This window comes from Tupaia chinensis, unplaced genomic scaffold, assembly GCF_000334495.1.
Source record: "Tupaia chinensis unplaced genomic scaffold, TupChi_1.0 Scaffold000232_1, whole genome shotgun sequence".
NCBI lineage: Eukaryota > Metazoa > Chordata > Mammalia > Scandentia > Tupaiidae > Tupaia > Tupaia belangeri.
The window spans coordinates 2199078-2217373 of record NW_006159708.1 but is presented as its reverse complement, the minus strand read 5'-3'; the positions used below and the strand labels follow the sequence as shown (position 1 = coordinate 2217373).

Below are 18296 nucleotides of genomic sequence, written 5' to 3'. Positions count from 1 at the left end.
TACTTATTGTCGTCATTAATCTATATGTAAAGAAGAAGTTTTTCATAACTATTACAAGTCCTAAGTGCAAAACAGTTACTTGCTGTGGGATTAAGATTAATAAATATAGTATCTTGTTCTCTCTCTCCATTCCTTCCTTCCTTCCTTCCTTCCTTCCTTCCTTCCTTCCTTCCTTCCTTCCTCTCTTTTTTCCTTCAATTTTCCAGAGAACATGTGTGATTACAGAAAAGAGAGAGAGAATCCTCCAACAGAGTGTGATCATGCCACACAATTCCTTCTTCCCCATCTCTCTTATCCTGTCAAGATTTTGGGCTTGCATGTGCATTTTCCTTTCAAGCCACCAGGGCCAGGGTTGAAACTGAGTGGTTGGCTGTGTGAGTTCCGGCTCCCTTAACCACTAGGCCACAGAGTCAGCCCTCCTTGTACATTTTCAGTAGTATTTGGCATGATATATTAGCCTCTTGATTCTGGAAAAAAAAGTCATATTTCTTTTTAAATTTATTTCTCCCATTGCCTCAGTTTCTATCACTTGACACTATGTGTGTTTGTGTAAGCACAACACTTCCCCATAAACATAATTTTTTCCCCACCAAACGTATGTATTTGGTTGTGCCCAGGTTTAATGCTCAGGTTTCTTTTTTCAAACTGGTTGTATATATGAAAGACAATGATGGAAATGGAAGGAAAAAATTGTCCAAGGAATTCAGGACCTGACTTAAATTAATTTTAGTACATTGTGATGTCATTTTTCTTTTTTCCAGAGCATTGGATTTATGGGATTTTTCTTACATATTTTATGTGATACATAGATTTTATTGTATATTCCTTTAAGAAGGAGCTACTTTATTTACTTACTTATTTTAAGTTGGCATCAGGTGTATGCTCTTGCTGCAGAGAGACAGAGAGGGAGGGAGAAAGAAGGAAAGTGAGAAAGCTCACTCCAGGAGGAATGACCAACCCACAGTCCCTTCTCTTCCACTCTTGTTTCAGGATTTTGGGCACACATGCACATGTATCTGGCCTGTTTTTTAAGCTACCAGGCCTAGCACTCGAACCGCACAGTCAACGCTGTGGGATCCAACTGCCCTAACCACCATACCACTTGGGTAATCCAGAGTTACTTTTGTTTATTACTACACTTAGATGTAAAATAGTGCAGTAGAAGGTATCTTAAAACATTTGCTGCTGTTTATTATTCCACATTCCATTATTTAACTTGAAAGGGTGCTGATATTCTGTGAAAAAAATGAAGATAGGTTTTAACCAAATGATATCTCTTGTGCTATTGCTTCCCTGTGGTAAAGGTCCTCCCTTAAATGGCTTCTAGATTCACAATAAGGAAATCTTACATAAGGTGATAACAGGGGTGATTTAATGATGCTTATATGAAAGACCATGTCTGGCCCAGGCTACAGCTACCCACAAGTCCTCAGTTTTAATGACTGAGGAATGCCAACCCCAAGTGGTATTTTTTTTGTAGAGTTATCTAATTGATAATTCCAGGGGACCCTCTTAGGTTTCTTTAATACCACTCCTAAGGGAGTGGGAGGCTTTGTCCCTAGCTTCTCAGAAGAAAAATTAGAATTTATTTTTCCATATGCAACATGATTTAATAGTATAAATGGTAGTGTTAACTCAGTTCCCTGACACATGAATTAAATAAATGTTTGGGAGCTGTCTTGAGACATGAGTACCATTTATATTGATTTATCAGTGAACCCTTAGAACCGAAAACAATAATAACAAGTTGAGGATTATGGTACCTTTTGATTACTGTTTGTTTTTTGTTTTGTTTTTAATGAAAGAACTTACAACTGAATTCAGTATGAGTTTCTCAGGATGCTGCTAATAAATGGTACAGCCTTTCTTCCCCTACTTCTCTCCCTTTATCTCCCTTCTACTTCCCATCTCTCAATTCCCTTTTCCTTACACAGAGCTACCCCATAAAAGCATCACCTCAATAACCAATTTGGAGGGCTGGGTTGGACATCCCCTTGACCCTGTGGGCACTCTCTTCAGTAGCCTTATGGAAGCCTGCCGCATCGATGATGAAAACTTCTCTGGGTTCTCAGATTTCACAGGTAAACCTGTTAACATTTGTTTCATGTGATTTTCTAAAACTCTAAATGGCATTAGTCTATGTGTGTGTGTGTGTGTGTGTGTGTAATGTTTTGTGAACTCCTGTAGATAACAGTACCAGTGTTTAGCAAGAAAGGAAATAAATGGGCATTCTCATGCTTTCCAAGCAGACTTTTTAAAAAATTTTATTATCTTCTAACCCGTGATTGTGCATCTAAGAATTTATCTACATTTGACTATTTTCCAGTACAGAGATACAAAATAAGGATGTCTACAGTATTCAGAACTGTTGGGTCGTTGGAAAGTCATGACACATTTTTGCATAGAAAACCACAGAAAAATATATCATGACTTTATAACAACCTCATAGAAAATTTAGTTGCTTTTGAAATTTCTTTACATTGAAAATGACTTGTCACTTTAAAAATTTTAGTTACTTTAAAGAGAGTATTGAATGCCATTTAAAGTTGTTTTATGTCACACATTCCTTTGAAGTGTCGTTTTGTGATTTCTCTTTGGCTCTTTGATACTTAAGAATTGTCTCTCCAAACACTGCCCAAGAGCAGTGAGTAGAGGCGGGGAAAGGAAGGAGGATTGTACTGTGGGCATTTGTGATCTCCCACACTGCCTTCATGGCTTATGGGTGACACAGACTGTTAGAAGGTAAAAGGTCTGAGTCTGCATTTGCTTTCCTTGTGAGTTTTATGGTTGAAGTTTGTTGTAATTTCTAACCGAAGCACTTTAACAAGACCATGCTTAAAGAGAATCCTCAGTGACAACTGATGACTCTTGGACTTCAAATTGGGTTACATATATTGTGTTCTCCACTGTGTTTATTATAAAGTTCAATACTGTGACAAAAGTATGTAAATTTTTTCAAAGCCAGGCTTTAAGGAATTAATTACTGCAATCATTTTTTAATTTTACTATTGGTTAATTAAAAATACCTCTTTAGGGGGACCAGCTGATGGTATAATGGTTACATCTCTGGACTTCCATGTAGTTGACCATAGTTTGAGTTCCAGACCCAGTGGTTTAAAACTCATGCTGGGCACATGTGCATGTGTGTGTGCCCAAAATCCCAAGAGGAGAAGGGATTGTAGCATGGCCATTCCCCCTGGAGGGTGCTTTCTCGCTTTCTGTGTCTCTGTCTCTCTGGCAAACACCCATGCCCTATAGCAAAAATCTCTCTTAAGAAGAAAAAAACAAAAACAAAACAACTTTTTAAGGGACCAGCAGATGGTGTAATGGTTACATCACTGGCCTCCAATGTAGTCAACCACAGTTTGAGTCCTGGACCTGGTGGCTTGAAACTCAGGCCAGGCACATGTGCATGCATGCCCAACTTGGAGAGGAGGATGGAGGAGAAGGGATCGCAGCATGGCCATTCCATCTGGGTGGTGATTTTTTGCTTTCTGTCTCTGGCAAAAAAACACACACCATATAGCAAAAATCTCTCTTTAAAAAAAAAAAAAAAAGAAAAGAAATACTTTTTTACCCTTAAGTATTTTTATTTATCTTCTTAGATTTTGAAGTGATTGATTTTCTTTGAGAGAAAAAATATTCTCAATGTTTTGTCCCCCAGAACATACACATTTAATCATTTGTTTTATTTTTGTTTTTGTCTTTTTCTAAGGTGTTGACTGTAACTATGAGTTTTAACCTAAAAAACATGTTTTATGACTTCTTCAGAATAGAATCAATTCATTTACTGGCACTGGGTAGAATAAATATTCATACCTACAAAAGTAGTTTCTGAATGCTGATTTCTTTTGTGGCATTTTACAGAAAATATGGGACAGTGCAAGTCCCTGGAATACCAGCATCTACCTGCACACAAATTCTTAGAAGAAGGGGAATCCTATTTAACGCTGGCTGTGGAAGTAGCCCTGATAGGGCTGGGACAGCAGCGGATCATGCCTGACGGGCTGTATACACAAGAGAAAGTTTGCCGGAATGAGGAGCAGCTCATTTCTAAGCTTCAGGAAATTGAATTGGATGACACACTGGTGAAAATTTTTCGCAAGCAAGCAGTCTTCCTATTAGAAGGTAGCTTGATAAAGAAGTTTTCCATTTATTTAGCCAATTCAATTCAGGCACTAATCTTTCTTATGTTGAGTACTCTCTGAATGTGTTTAATACGGTTGTTACTCTGATTGGTATGGTCACTGAGTGTTGAAGACATGTCAACTGTCTAAAAAAGTGTCACTGAATAAAAAAAGTACAGATGTTTAGATTTGTATCTATATTAGATAGCCTGTTAAAGATCAGCCCCATTAACGCCACAAGCTTTGAAAAGGACTGGTGTTTTGTTGTTGTTGTTGTTGTTGTTTGTTTATTTTTGAAGTTTGGGTTGTCCTTGAGATAAATGTAATTTTGATACTTAGTGAGTTATCACTGGTAACTATGTTTCTATTTGCTTGATTGATTAAATGAGAACATGGAAATAGGTTGGCATTCCTCAAAATTACTGTCTGACTTGATGCTTGGGTTTTGAATATGTCATATGCACATGCTGACAAAGAACGGAAGGCTACAGGAGTGATTTCCTCTACACTGACTGATTATTTCAGAGGATTCATTAGGCATAGATTTGCCAAGGGAAAAGTTTTACAGAGTCTCTAAGGCAAAGCCTAGTTTTTATAAAGTGAAGATTTAGAATGCCTATCAAATTTTGGCTGACACTATTTTTCAGATTTTTTTTTTCCTCACAAAGGGTAAATGTAATTAGTGTGGTAACCTAATCGTTTGTGTAAATTTAGCTGGTGTCTAATTTATAAAATTGTTTCTATCTCTCAAGTATATGTGTATTACTATCATGGGATACTCTGATTGATAGACTCATAAAATGTAGTATCTTCATTGTATATTCAGAATTTTTAGGGGGAAAAGGATTTAGAGAATATGGAATTTCAAAACCTCTTTTATTTGTTCAAAACTAAAGATCTGTTGGAAAGAAAACTTCTTTTCCCCAAATACATGATATGCTTGTATGTTTTAGAAATACATTTTAAAGGACAAAAACTCCTTAACGTAATACTATGCTTAATTTGAATAAATCTTCCTAGTATTAATTTTTTTTGAAGCACTCTCCTGAAGTTTTCTTTTTTTCTAAAGATAAAAAGCCTATCTTGGGAACCAGCAGTTAGCGTAATGGCTATGTCGCTGGATTCCCACGTAGTCGACCGCGGTTCGTGTCCCAGACCCGGTGGATTAAAACTCACGCCGGGCGCGTGTGCGTGCGTGCCCAAGATCCCGAGAGGAGAATGGAGGAGAAGGGATTGCGGCGTGACCATCCCCCCTGGGGGGTGATTTCTCGCTTTCTGTCTCTATGTCTCTCTCTGTCTGTCTGGCGAGCGCACGCGCTCTACAAGTGAAAAATCTCTCCAAAAAAAAAAAAAGCCTATCTTGGCCAATTTCAGGAGTAATCCTAATTCTTTAAAGTTTCCTTCCATATAATTCCTTTTGACATAAGCAATACCATCAGCCACAAACATTTTTTTAGTGCTGTCTTGTCACTGGCTCTGGTAACCAACTTTTTATTTCCATTATTCTGAAGGACAGGAAAGGGTTGATTCAATGTATGGTTTTTAAAGTTGATGGTGTGTGATATCTATTTATCAGTTATCTTTCAAAATATGTCTTCACGTCCATTATTCCTGAATTTTTTTTAATTGTCTTAATCTTCAGTTAGTCCATCCCTCCCATCAAATGCTTTATGGCATACTGGCCTGTAAAAGGAGTCCTGTAGACTCACCTCTGTCGTCTTCTCTCCTTTTCTCAACTGGCAAGGGCCACAAAGTGGGTGGTTCAGGGCAGGAAGCCATCCAAGGGTGGCAAAGGGGCCATTTCTGTAACTTCCTGAAGAGTTCCATGATTGAGTTGACTATTTGGGGCATGAAATTCTTCATGCATTTACACATTTCACATATTTCAGGGATGACACAAATTATTACTCTAAAATACTTTCGTGATACTTGACTTTAATGTTTTGCTTGTTGGGAGATGTTGTAGCAAAGGGTTGTCTATATATTCTGGCTTTCCCTGAATAGTGCAAAAAGCTAACTTGGTGATTTAAAGAGAAACACTGAAAGGAAATGGAGAAGAAATAAAGAATATTGGTAATCTACAAATTAGCTACGGTTAGTCCTTAAGTAAAATAGAGTTATGATCTAGTTAACTCAAGCTACCATGACAAAAACCACAGATTGGGTGACTTAAATGACAGAAATGTATTTTCCACAGTTCTGGAGGCTGGGAAGTCCGAGATCAAGGTGCTGACCAATTCAGCTTCTTCCTGGCTCAAAGGCAGCCACTATCTCAGTGGGCTTTCACAGAAAAGTGCGCACGAGAGAGTGTGTAAGGTCTCTGGTCTCTGACCTCTTATAAGGACCACTGTTTCTGTTGAATTAGGTGTACCTTTATGACCTTATTTAAGTTTAATTACTTTCATAAAGGCCCATCTCTAAATATAACCATTTTTGGGCTTGGGTCTTTCACATAGGGATTTGGGATCAGACAGAAAGCATATGCACTTAGTCCAAAACAGTTAGTAACTAGAATAATATAGGCTTATTATATGAACTAATGGCACAGTATAATGCTTTATCAACTTTGAAGGATATCAGATCACTGGAACTTTTTAAAATATCTTTTTAAAAAGAAAAAAGAGTAGTGGATTGGATTTTAAAAAGTTAAAATAGCTCTTAGTTTGTCTAGGTGGAAAAATAACTCATTTACAAGATTTTCAAGGTACCAATGATGAATAATTCAAAAACACTAAATTAAATGGAAAAAAAAAACAACTCTGTTGAAGTAATCTAACCTGTATCATGCTTCTGTCCAACATCCAGTAACTCCTCTCACCATTTCTTCTGAACTGCATTTCATATATTTTTCACTAAACCAATTTTTCTTATGGAAAACAAATGTAATATGTCCTCTGAGCAGTCGTGTCATGGTTCATAATTCTAGAAACCATGAAACAGATGTTACCCAAAGGTGACATGGAAACTAATTTATTAAACACTTTACAGTAACTAAACCTCAGAACACCTAAGTGTGAAGTAGTTGAAGTAACCACTGTGGTTTCCTTTCAAAATGTATTTTCAAAGTCTGTTGCCCTTCTCGGAGCAGCTTTGAGTGAGCACACAGGGGAAGTCGGCTCTGCCACCAGGCCTGTCAGAACTTACTAAGAAATGAATTTTGACAGCTTAAATGTAATTGTACTTTTACAATTGGCCTTCTGGAGCCCAAAGAGTAGTCAATTTTCAGTTACTTTGGTTTTTCCTTTTGCCTGTGGTGAGTATCAAATGGGTAAATGAACTCTTCTTTATTACTAATCATCTGAGAATTAATACTTGTTTCTGCTCATAAGGATCAACAGTAGATGAGGTCTTTGTATCGGAGAGTGGTGGTTCAGAATCCTAAGCTTCTCATGCCCGAGGCAGAGCACCCTGTTTTGGAAACCTGGCATGTCTGTGCCCTAGAGACTTTGCTTGGGCTCATGGCCAGGTCCCCTAGTTAAGCTGCCGAGTCATTTGTACATTTTGCGGATGTGTATGCTCAGATGTCACACACTGAGAGAGGATGTTTTGCAAATCCTCAAGGTTTCATGCTTGAGAGGGCTCCTTTCTCGGTGGCACTTAATTGTGAGCAAGCTCTGCCCCATTGTTCTGTGGTTCACATTTTAGCTGTGGCTGATAGCTGGGGGATTGTTCCAGAAGTGGAGTCAAAACTGTATCTGTACCCTGCAGTAGCTTTTTTGACTAAGAATTTTATTTCTTCTACTATGGCATGTAGATTCTTAACTAGATTAGCTTGTATCTGTTGTAACTTTACATAAAATAAACTTTACAAGAAGTGTTAGTTCATTTCTTAGGAATGTAAAATGTGTATGCTCTCTTCCCACAGCCGGACCATATAGTGGTTTAGGCGAAATAATCCATCGGGAGAGCGTTCCAATGCACACATTTGCCAAGTATCTCTTCACCTCTCTCCTACCTCACGATGCTGAATTGGCATACAAAATTGCACTGAGAGCAATGCGGTACGTATCCACAGCCCAGCTGGGCAGAGGCAATCCAGATTCCCTGCTGGGAAAAATGGCTGTTCGCTGACTTCTCATTCATTCATGTTTCTTGTAGGCAGCAGAAAAGCTAAAGAAACTATTTATTCATGCTTCCTGGATTGTCGTGGAGGTGATTTGTTTGTTGGCTTGTTCTCCTTTGATTTTAAAGTGAGGAAAGAATTGTATCCTTGACTGCTCACTGTGGCTTTTTTCCTACATTTTCTTGAAGCTAGAACTCAGGAATGGAGTGCAGTTGTGGGCCAAGTTTAATCACAAAATATTAACAGTTGGAATCTTTCAAAATAATTGTTCTAAAAAATTAAATACTTGAAACAGTGGTAAATAATGACTAGACATGACTGAATATATTGAGGAAGGCCTTCACACCTGCTGTAATTCCTCCTTCCATCAGTACTGCAAGAAGGGCACTGATCACCCAGACACAGTAGAGGTTGGCTGGAAGCTGAGGCTGGGATGTGTAACTAGATTGGCAGGACTCATTATCGGGGTCCTATAGTCTGACCACTTCCACTCCTGTCAGTCCTCCTTTCATAATGAAGTATGTTGCACTTTGTCACAGACCTTTTATTTTTGTGTTCCTTTTTAAAGTTAATTCACCAAACAACTATCACAAGCTTATTCAGGGTAAATATCTTTTGAGTTCAAGATTATATTTTTCAATCTTACATATGATATATTAAACTTGAAGGACCTAAAAGGAACATCCACCTTTCTTAAAACATCAGCTTTTTTTCTTTTTTCCTTTTTTTAAAGACGCAATTAAACACTTTATGTATCTAATATAAAGTACAGATAAGATATCATTATAGTAACCTATATAGAACTCATTTAGCGATGTATAGAAATCAGAGTGTGAGGATGTTGAAGAATAATCGATCCCAAACTATCTTTTCAACAAAGATTCTGGCCCAGCTGTGTGGTATAAGTGGAAAGCTACCACTCTGGTGGCTGGGGCCACAGAAGAGGCTCAGGTTTGCTTTCCAGCCCAACCTAAATGCCTGGGCCCTAGCTAATTGGGCGGCTAGGGCAGGAGGGTGGCAATATGATGAGACCCTATTTTTTCTTTTTTCATGATAGAGAGTGTGAATCCACACGTGGGAACATGAGAGAGGGGGGCAAGAACCCTCAACAAGGCTGTTCATGCCCCAGTTCCCCTCTTCCAGTCCTTCAGCCTGTTGGACTGTAGGCATTCATGTACATGCCTGGTGTGTCTCAGGGTGACGGGGCTGAGAACTCAAACCATAGTCACCATGTGGCATCTAGCCTCCCCAGAGCAGCACATAACTATGCCCTGCAGAGCCTGCCCAGGAGCCTCTGTTTTATTTTATTTTATTTTTTAAAACATAGCTATGTCTGTCTGTAGAGTGTATTTTCACACTGTCTTTTAATTTAACATGTTATTCTTGGCAACATTAAATCTCATTAGCCTATCAAAGAAACTTTATAAGTACTGTCATCTGTTTTTAAAATACCAAAAAATAAATTCAGGTTAGCACTGTGGCAGAGCATGATGCATTGCTTAAGAGAATTCCAGATCCCACATGGTGACTGCAGTTCAGATGAAACACACTGGGCACGTATGTGAGTGCCCAGGAGCTGACAGGCTGGAGACCTGGAAGGGGGACATCACAGAATGACCGGGCCCTGTGGAAGATGCTCCCTGCCCCATCCTGAGTGCAAGTGCCCATGCTCTATCCGAAAGAAAGAAAGAAAGAAAGAAAGAAAGAAAGAAAGAAAGAAAGAAAGAAAGAACTAACAGAAGGAAAAATCCTTCACTAAATTACTTTGTACCAGTTGATTTGCACTTTAGAGCACAATTTGATAAGTAGGTTCCTACTCCTGTTTTCAGAAGCTGAAGTGAAAGTTGTCTTAAAAAGACATGCTCAGCTCTATATTATTTAAATGCTATGTACTTTATTTTTGTTTTAAAGTGAAGGGGATGGTAGGCTAGCTCTGTGGCCTGGTGGTTAAGGCAACTGGGTCCCACATGGCCCACAGCACATTTCAAATTCTGGACCCAGAGGCTTGAAAAAACACACTGGGCATGTGTACATATATGCTGAACATCCTGACAGGATGGAGAAGTGGAGGAGAAGGGATTGCAGCAGAACCATCCCAAGTTAGAGGGTGCTTTCTTTTTATCCTTTCTATCTTTCTCTGTCTGGTGAGCACATATGTACTGTGGAAATTAAAAAAAAAAAAAAAAAAAAGAAAAAGAAAATTGCAAAAATAAGCCAGCTAAAGTGTTTGTTGTTTCATTTTGCTTGTTTGTTTGTTTTGTTAAAAAGGGTGTAGGGGTGCTGAGGGTGGCATGGTAGTTAATAGTTAAGGCACTGGATCCCACATGGCCAGCTCTGTTGTTCAAGTACCAGATACGGCAGCTTGAAAAACACACAAAGGGCACATATGCGTACGTGTTCAAAGTCCCAAGAGGACAGTAGAGGAGAAGGGACTGTGGCCTGGCCAACCTGCCTAGAGGGTGATTTCTCACTTTCCTTCTCTCTCTGTCTCTGGTGAGCACATGCACCCTATGGCAAAATGTAAAAGAAGGCAGGGAGTTGGGGGGTGGGGGGCAGCTGTGTGTGTTAATGTCACAGTGCCAACAGATGCTACTGCTATTACTGCTGGTGGAGTTCAAGGGTAAAATAGAGTGAGGCTTCTGCCTGGTTCTGGCGTATGTAAAGACATTTGCTAGGCAGAAAGGTTTGTTTTTCTACTGGGAATTGTTTTCCATCTTTTCTCTCCTACTTACCACTGCTACCTCAGCCAAAAGCTGCCATGGAAGAGAGGCGAAGACTTAACTGAGCATTTCCAGGCAGCCAGGGGAACAGGAAGGAAGAAAAGAGATGCATCTTGCTCACCTCTTGGTCCTTCTGGAAGAGGAAGGCTGAGAAAGGATGTCTTCACTCATTCTTCCATCTTGCCAAGGATGTTGACTAGTTTCCTCTATAGCAATTCTGGAAGGATCTGCTTATAACAACAGAGACATTCTGAGTTTTTTTAATAAAAAGCTAAGTAGCAGTCCTGCCAAAATTCTTATTATTTAATTACCTACTTTGCCACTCTGTCTAATGCTAACACCTCTTTGTCCCTAGATAAAAGGCAGGAACCAGCAGTTAGCGTAATGGCTATGTCGCTGGACTCCCACGTAGTCGACCGCGGTTCGTGTCCCGGACCCGGTGGCTTAAAACTCACGCCGGGCGCGTGTGCGTGCGTGCCCAAGATCCCAAGAGGAGAATGGAGGAGAAGGGATTGCGGCGTGAACATCCCCCCTGGGGGGGTGATTTCTCGCTTTCTGTCTCTATGTCTCTCTCTGTCTGTCTGGCGAGCGCACCCTACAGTGAAAATCTCTCAAAAAAAAAAAAAAAAAAAAAAAAAGAGAGAAAAATGTTTGGGTCCAAAAAAAAAAAAAAAAAAAAAGGCAGAGTAAGGTATTTGGCTTCCCAGAGCAGTAACTGTTCCTGGGTGGGGCTGCGAGACCAGCCTCACTCTCTGGCCCTGCCACCTCCTCTTGGTCCCCAGTTCTTTCTTTCTTTTTCTTTTCTTTTTTTTTTCTATTTTTTGGAGAGATTTTTGCTATAGGGTGCATGCGCTTGCCAGAAAGACAAGAGAGAGAGAGACAGAAAGTGAGAAATCACCTCCCAGGGAGATGGCCATGCTGCAGTCCCTTCTCCATTCTCCTCTCGGGATCTTGGACACACACACACATGCGCCCGGCGTGAGATTAAGCCGCCAGGTCTGAGACTCAAACTGCGGTCGACTACATGGGAGTCCAGTGACATAGCTATTACGCTAACTGCTGGTCCCAGGTCCCCAGTTCTTATTCCACAGTTCCTAACTCATGTACTTTAATGAAAGTTGAGGTTTTGATGATTTAAGAGAATTATTTCAGTTGTTACTGCTCAACTAATTTCTTTGGTACCTGTATATAGAAGGGATCACTAAGTATGTGCTTTTTTAGAATTGTGTGTTTGTCAGCATATTCTTAGTGATAGTTTTTTTAAAATTAGAAATCACATCGAATTTATGCAAAGCTGATAAGGAAAAGACACTGGAATCAGTTGATTGGAAGATATTAAATACTTGTCTGATACAATTAATAGAACATATTCTAACTTCAAATTTCTACAGTTGTAAGATACTAATTTTGCAGAAAATAGGATTGTATGGAAAAGAGATAATTTTTGTTTGACTTCTTTTGTTTTAATAGATTAAACTTATCCATCTTTGCTATCTACTGATCCCCAGCTGTGGAAATCTGTCTTAAATGTGCATTTCGCTGGCAGTTTATTTTTATTTTTCACTGAATATGATAAAAATATAGTGTGTAAGCATTAAGGTTTGTGTTTCAAAGTTTCAGCATTATGTATCTAAATTTCTCTGAATATTGCTGAAGAAAGAAAATCTCTTAGGTTTGGGTGAGGAGCAATTAACAAGATGATTTTGGCACCCAGACAGCAGAGTGTAGCTGTTCCAGCTCTTCCTGAATCAGGGGCCTGTACGAGTTTTCCCAACCTCTACTCCTTCCTCTGGATACTGCTAGTCAGTCTGTAGTCAGGGTAAAGGACAAGTAATAACCAGGTACACTGTCCTTGTCTTCTCATTCCAGGTTGCTAGTATTGGAATCTACTGCTCCAACGGGAGACCTCACCCGCCCACACCACATTGCATCAGTTGTTCCCAACCGCTACCCTCGCTGGTTCACTCTAAGCCACATTGAATCCCAGCAGTGTGAGCTGGCATCCACCATGCTAACTGCAGCCAAAGGTACTGTACTGTTCCGTGGCCTTGTAATTGTTTTTTTGGCTTGCCCTTTTTTTCTTTTTTCCATTTTTTTTTAAGGATCATGTCTTCCCTCAGATTCTCAGTAATGGTGTTAATGTGAGATAAGTTGTAAGAGATCCTTTTCTTTAGATGTTAGCTTAGGAGGCAAAACAGGTGCTACTCATTGAGCCTGGCATTTTCCTCATTTACCTGCATCATTAACCTTGCTGCCAGCAGAGTTCAGGTTAGTTACCATGCCAAGAAAATGTAAATAGTTGAGATTTGGAAACAGATTTAAAAGGTTATATATATTTTTTCTCCCCACAATTGTCATAAAAAATAACCTAAGTAGGAATTGGAGAGCTATTTGCTATCTCATGTCAGTTCTGGTTCTCAGGAGCTTTTAGACATTGAGGGTTTGCCTCCCTGTATCTTGTTTGTGAAGGCAAGAGTCACAGACAGTGCAGTAACTATGGGACACTTAGTTGTAACATCTGTGCCATCTGTTAATGTGTCAGGTAAACTAATTGTGCTTTGTGTTTTGTTTCCCTTTTTTTTCCCCTCTGTGTATGTGTGCATGTGTGGTTGTACGGCTTTTTGTTTATTTTGTTTTGCTTTGATTTGATTTTGTGTGGTTTGGTTTTCCCTTGTTCATTGCAGGCGACGTTCGGAGGCTGGAAACAGTATTAGAATCCATCCAGAAAAACATTCACTCCTCATCACACATCTTCAAGCTTGCCCAAGATGCATTTAAAATAGCGACTCTCATGGACAGTTTGCCAGACATCACTCTTTTGAAAGTGTCTCTGGAGCTGGGCCTGCAGGTAGGTACCTGACTGGTGATCTTTCCTGGGGACACCAAGGATTGCTGATAATGGCACGTCTGAGGGTTGTTTTTGTTAGTATGTTTAGATTTTTGTTGTGCTGGTAAATGACTCTGGAGCTCCAATCTGTTATACTTCAGGAGAGGTCTGTATATCAGAGCTGTGGTCATTCCCCAGCTAAACCAGACTGCAGTCTGAGGGACAGAAGCCTTAATTGTGTGTTTCAGGTTTAAAACTCATTTTCTGAATTACAGCTGTAACATTACTCTTTCTCCTTTGAATTTATGAAGAGTTATTGCTAGCAAGAGACTTAAAGCTACATGTGTAATATTCATTTGTTATTAGGGTTAAATTTTTGGAGGAACTGTATTTTTTTTTTTTTTGAGAGGTTTTCGCTATAGGGCGCATGCGCTCGCCAGACAGACAGAGAGAGACATAGAGACAGAAAGCGAGAAATCACCCCCCAGAGGGGATGGTCACGCCACAATCCCTTCTCCTCCATTCTCCTCTCGGGATCTTGGACACACATGCACACGCGCCCGGTGTGAGTTTTAAGCCACCAGGTCCAGGACGCAAACCGCGGTCGACTACGTGGGAGTCCAGCGACATAGCCATTACGCTAACTGCTGGTTCCCGGAACTGTATTTTTTTTACTGATGTTTTCATTTTTATAATAGATGGGCAACTCTAGCTCCTTTTTATAATCCTGAGAAATTAGGTGAAGGAAGGTTGGCTGGGCCAGAGTCCAGTTTCAGCTTTCAGTAGGCTGTAACACCAGGGACGTTATGGGTTAGTCATGCAGACAAATGTTTGCTTCCTTGTAGTTTCTGAACACATTACTGTCTAAACCAGAACTTGAGAAGTGTGTTTCTACTTTTTTCATAGAATCTCTATTCATATTTGCTTTCTTTCCTTTTTTTTTTAAATTAGAAAACAGTGAAAAATTGTTTTACTTGAACTTTATACTGTATGGGGGATAAAACACCTTGATTAGATGGTTAATCTTATTTTCTAGTTATGTATTCTTCTTTATAGTGATTAATAAAGTTTAAAGAACTTAAAAGAGAATTAATAAAACTTTAAAGTACAAGAAAATGTACTTGTCACTGTAATGCACAATACTATGTACAAGGAGAAGGTGTAGGAAGTTTCTCCTGAGCTATACAGGGACAGTTTAGAAGCTGCTTTGTAAAAATGAATTCTTATTATTTGGCTTATTTTTATCACTTGCCTCATCTTAAAGGTATGATGTAGAAAGAACCATTAATAATGAACTTTCTGGTTTTTTGAAATTTTGGACACATAGCCAACGAGTGAGAGCTTATATTCTGCCTCAGTTTTTCTAGAACCTAAGAAGGAATCCCACAGGGCTTTTCTAAGGCGTTGGGGGTGTTACGTCCCTGGGTGTTCTGAGTCTTAAAGAAGGAGGGAAGCAGCAAGAGGTGGATAAGTTCATCTCAGGACTTAGTAGAAAGTGAAAAGCAAAACCAGATTGCTAATGATGCCAAAGATGATCTCTTTGCATACACCTGGGGTTATCTTCATAGTCACCAGAAAAAAACAGCCAGAGATTGAAGGAATAACTAATATGATTATTTAAAAATACTGCTTTGCCCACTGAGAATTCCTAGTTAGACTGAATTCATGAGAAGTCTTAAAAGTCGAGCTCTGCAGTGCAAAAGCTGGGGAGGGTAGAAGGGCATGGCCTAGTGGTTAATGCTCCAGGCCAGCCTTCTGGTTTTGCAGATGAGAAAAAAGATGGAGTGACTTGTGCAGGATGCCATGTCTGGTCAGTGGGCTCACCAGGAGTAGAATGTGGGCCTGCTGCTTACCAGGCAGGCAAATCAGCTCAGGGAGCCGTGGACAATTCATCTGGAGAGCTTTGCCGTAAATAATGCTCTTCTTCCTCCTGGTGATAGAGTATGCCTAGTAGTTCATACATTGAAATGATTAGTTCTCTTTTTCCATTTCCTTAGGATAATCTTCCAAAACTTTTTGTTACCCTGCCTTTATAGGTTATGCGAATGACACTGTCAACCTTAAATTGGCGACGGCGGGAGATGGTGAGGTGGCTGGTAACGTGTGCTACTGAAGTTGGTAGGTAGACTCTGGAGGAGAAACTAACAGGTGCCTCATGGGAGGATTTAGTTTGTCACTTAGAGATACAAGAACATTTTTATTCTTTTACCTTGACTTCTCTAAGGTATCTGCCCTTCTAGCAACCTGCAGAGTCTAGCTACTCCACTCCACCCCAGCCCTCAGTTTTACACGCACAGGTTGTTCATCTTCTAAACTGTCAGATTTGTGGAGATCCACCCTCTTGTTTAAAAGAGACCAAGTCAGTGTGTAAACACTGATTCAGTTCCCAGTGCACTGAGTTTTATCTTCCTTTGAGGGCATACCTCATGTGTTCAGCAAGGTGTGGTTGAGGTGAGCTTTCCGATGTGTGAGGAGTTGTGACTGGCCCTGAGAAGATCACCTGGTGTCTGTGAATTGCAGCTGAGAGGTCAGCCAGCCAACTGCTTCCCCTCTGCAGTAGTAGAGCAGCACTAAAGAAAACTACATTCCCAGCAAGAATGCCAACACAAACAAAACAGCTGTTTAAAATAAATGTTGGTTAAACTGTCTCTCTTTCTTCCTGTATGTGTCAGACAAGGATATACACTTCTTGCTGAGAAGAGCCTGCCCTCCCAGTGTTTAGATACTGACACACCAGATACTGTAAAATCATTCTTTCGTTTTTCCTTTTATAAATGTGTAATAACTTCTTGTTTTGGAAAACAGAGAACTTAGTACAGTAATTGAGAGATTAGATTGTTTAGATTACTGAAGTTACACCTTAATAAAGCAATACAAAGATCAGAGCGGTTTAAGAACTGCCACATTACTTCTCTACCCCTGCATCATGACACGTACCTGTTTTGAGATTTAGTACCTTCTCTTCAAATCATTCACTTTTAGGAATTTCTTAGAGGAAAGGAATTTTGGGCCTGTTCTTCAGGTTATAAAGAATACAAAGGCAGGCTCAAGAAAACACATGCCATCCCTCCCATCCCTGCCCCCTACTTAAAATGGGTACTTAAAATAGTTTAAAAACGTTGTCAGTCATTCCCAACATCAGTGTCATATGTAGGTCTAATTCAGTTGACTTTTTTTCTTTTGATTATGGATCACATTTTTCTGCTGCTTTTTGTGTCTTAAAATTTTACATTGTAGGTACTTTACACACAGACACACACACTCCTTGTCAAGTCCTTGTTTTAGTGAGGGTTGCAGTTTTCCTGTCTCAAATTCTGTGACCGATAACAGACAGGCCCCAGGGAATGAGAACTCCTTAGCAAAAGCTTCTGTCTGAAATGGCAAGAAGCACAGTGCGAATACCAGCTGCAGAAAGGATTAGTTCTTTATTAGAGGAAGTTCACGTTCTTTTCAGGCATTTCACTGAGCAACAGCCCATAATAACTGTATTCTAAAAGACTGTTCCTGGGCGTATTACCTCACAGGATTTTCTAGCCTAGCTCATATCCTGCGGTGGTTAACAATGTAAGCATCCTGTGGTGGATAACAATATAAGCATCGATTATAAAAGCAGAAGTAAAGCAAGACCTCTGGTCAGCCTTCTTGTCATTAATGGGGCCTGTTTGTGTTCCTTCAGGTGTTTATGCCCTGGACAGCATCATGCAGAGCTGGTTTACGCTCTTCACCCCCACTGAGGCCACAAGTATAGTTGCGACTACTGTGATGTCCAACAGCACCATTGTCCGCCTCCACCTGGACTGCCACCAGCAGGAGAAGCTGGCCAGCAGTGCCCGGACACTCGCATTGCAGTGCGCCATGAAGGACCCACAGAACTGTGCCCTCTCTGCGCTAACCCTTTGTGAAAAGGATCACATTGCTTTTGAGACGGCATACCAAATTGTTCTTGACGCTGCTACGACTGGCATGAGCTATACTCAGCTCTTTACGATAGCACGGTACATGGAGCACCGCGGGTACCCCATGAGGGCCTACAAGCTGGCCACCCTGGCCATGACCCATCTCAACCTGAGCTACAATCAGGACACACACCCTGCCATTAATGACGTTTTGTGGGCCTGTGCACTTAGCCACTCTCTTGGTAAAAATGAGCTTGCAGCTATAATACCTCTGGTGGTCAAGAGTGTCAAGTGTGCAACGGTACTGTCAGACATTTTGCGCAGATGCACCCTGACCACTCCGGGCATGGTGGGACTTCATGGAAGGAGGAACTCTGGTAAGCTCATGTCACTGGACAAAGCCCCCTTGAGGCAACTCTTGGATGCCACGATTGGGGCCTACATCAATACGACGCACTCACGGCTCACACACATCAGTCCTCGGCACTATAGTGAGTTTATAGAGTTCCTCAGCAAAGCCCGAGAGACCTTCTTAATGGCGCATGATGGACACATTCAGTTTACACAGTTCATTGACAACCTGAAACAAATCTACAAAGGCAAAAAGAAACTGATGATGTTGGTTCGGGAGAGGTTTGGTTGATAGAACTTGGATGAATGGGG

The 18296-nt window shown here is 40.3% G+C and overlaps 1 protein-coding gene across 1 annotated transcript in view; it reads left to right on the top strand.

Moving 5' to 3' along the window:
• ZSWIM6 (zinc finger SWIM-type containing 6) overlaps positions 1-18290 on the top strand; it is a 142561-nt gene extending 124271 nt beyond the window's left edge. The window contains exons 9-15 of the mRNA XM_006148326.2: positions 1935-2081; positions 3868-4128; positions 7993-8128; positions 12780-12937; positions 13595-13758; positions 15774-15855; positions 17414-18290. Coding sequence (XP_006148388.2) covers positions 1935-2081; positions 3868-4128; positions 7993-8128; positions 12780-12937; positions 13595-13758; positions 15774-15855; positions 17414-18276 — 1811 coding nt within the window. The 3' untranslated portion in view covers positions 18277-18290. The remainder of the gene's footprint in view (positions 1-1934; positions 2082-3867; positions 4129-7992; positions 8129-12779; positions 12938-13594; positions 13759-15773; positions 15856-17413) is intronic.
• Positions 18291-18296: the final 6 nt, after the last annotated feature.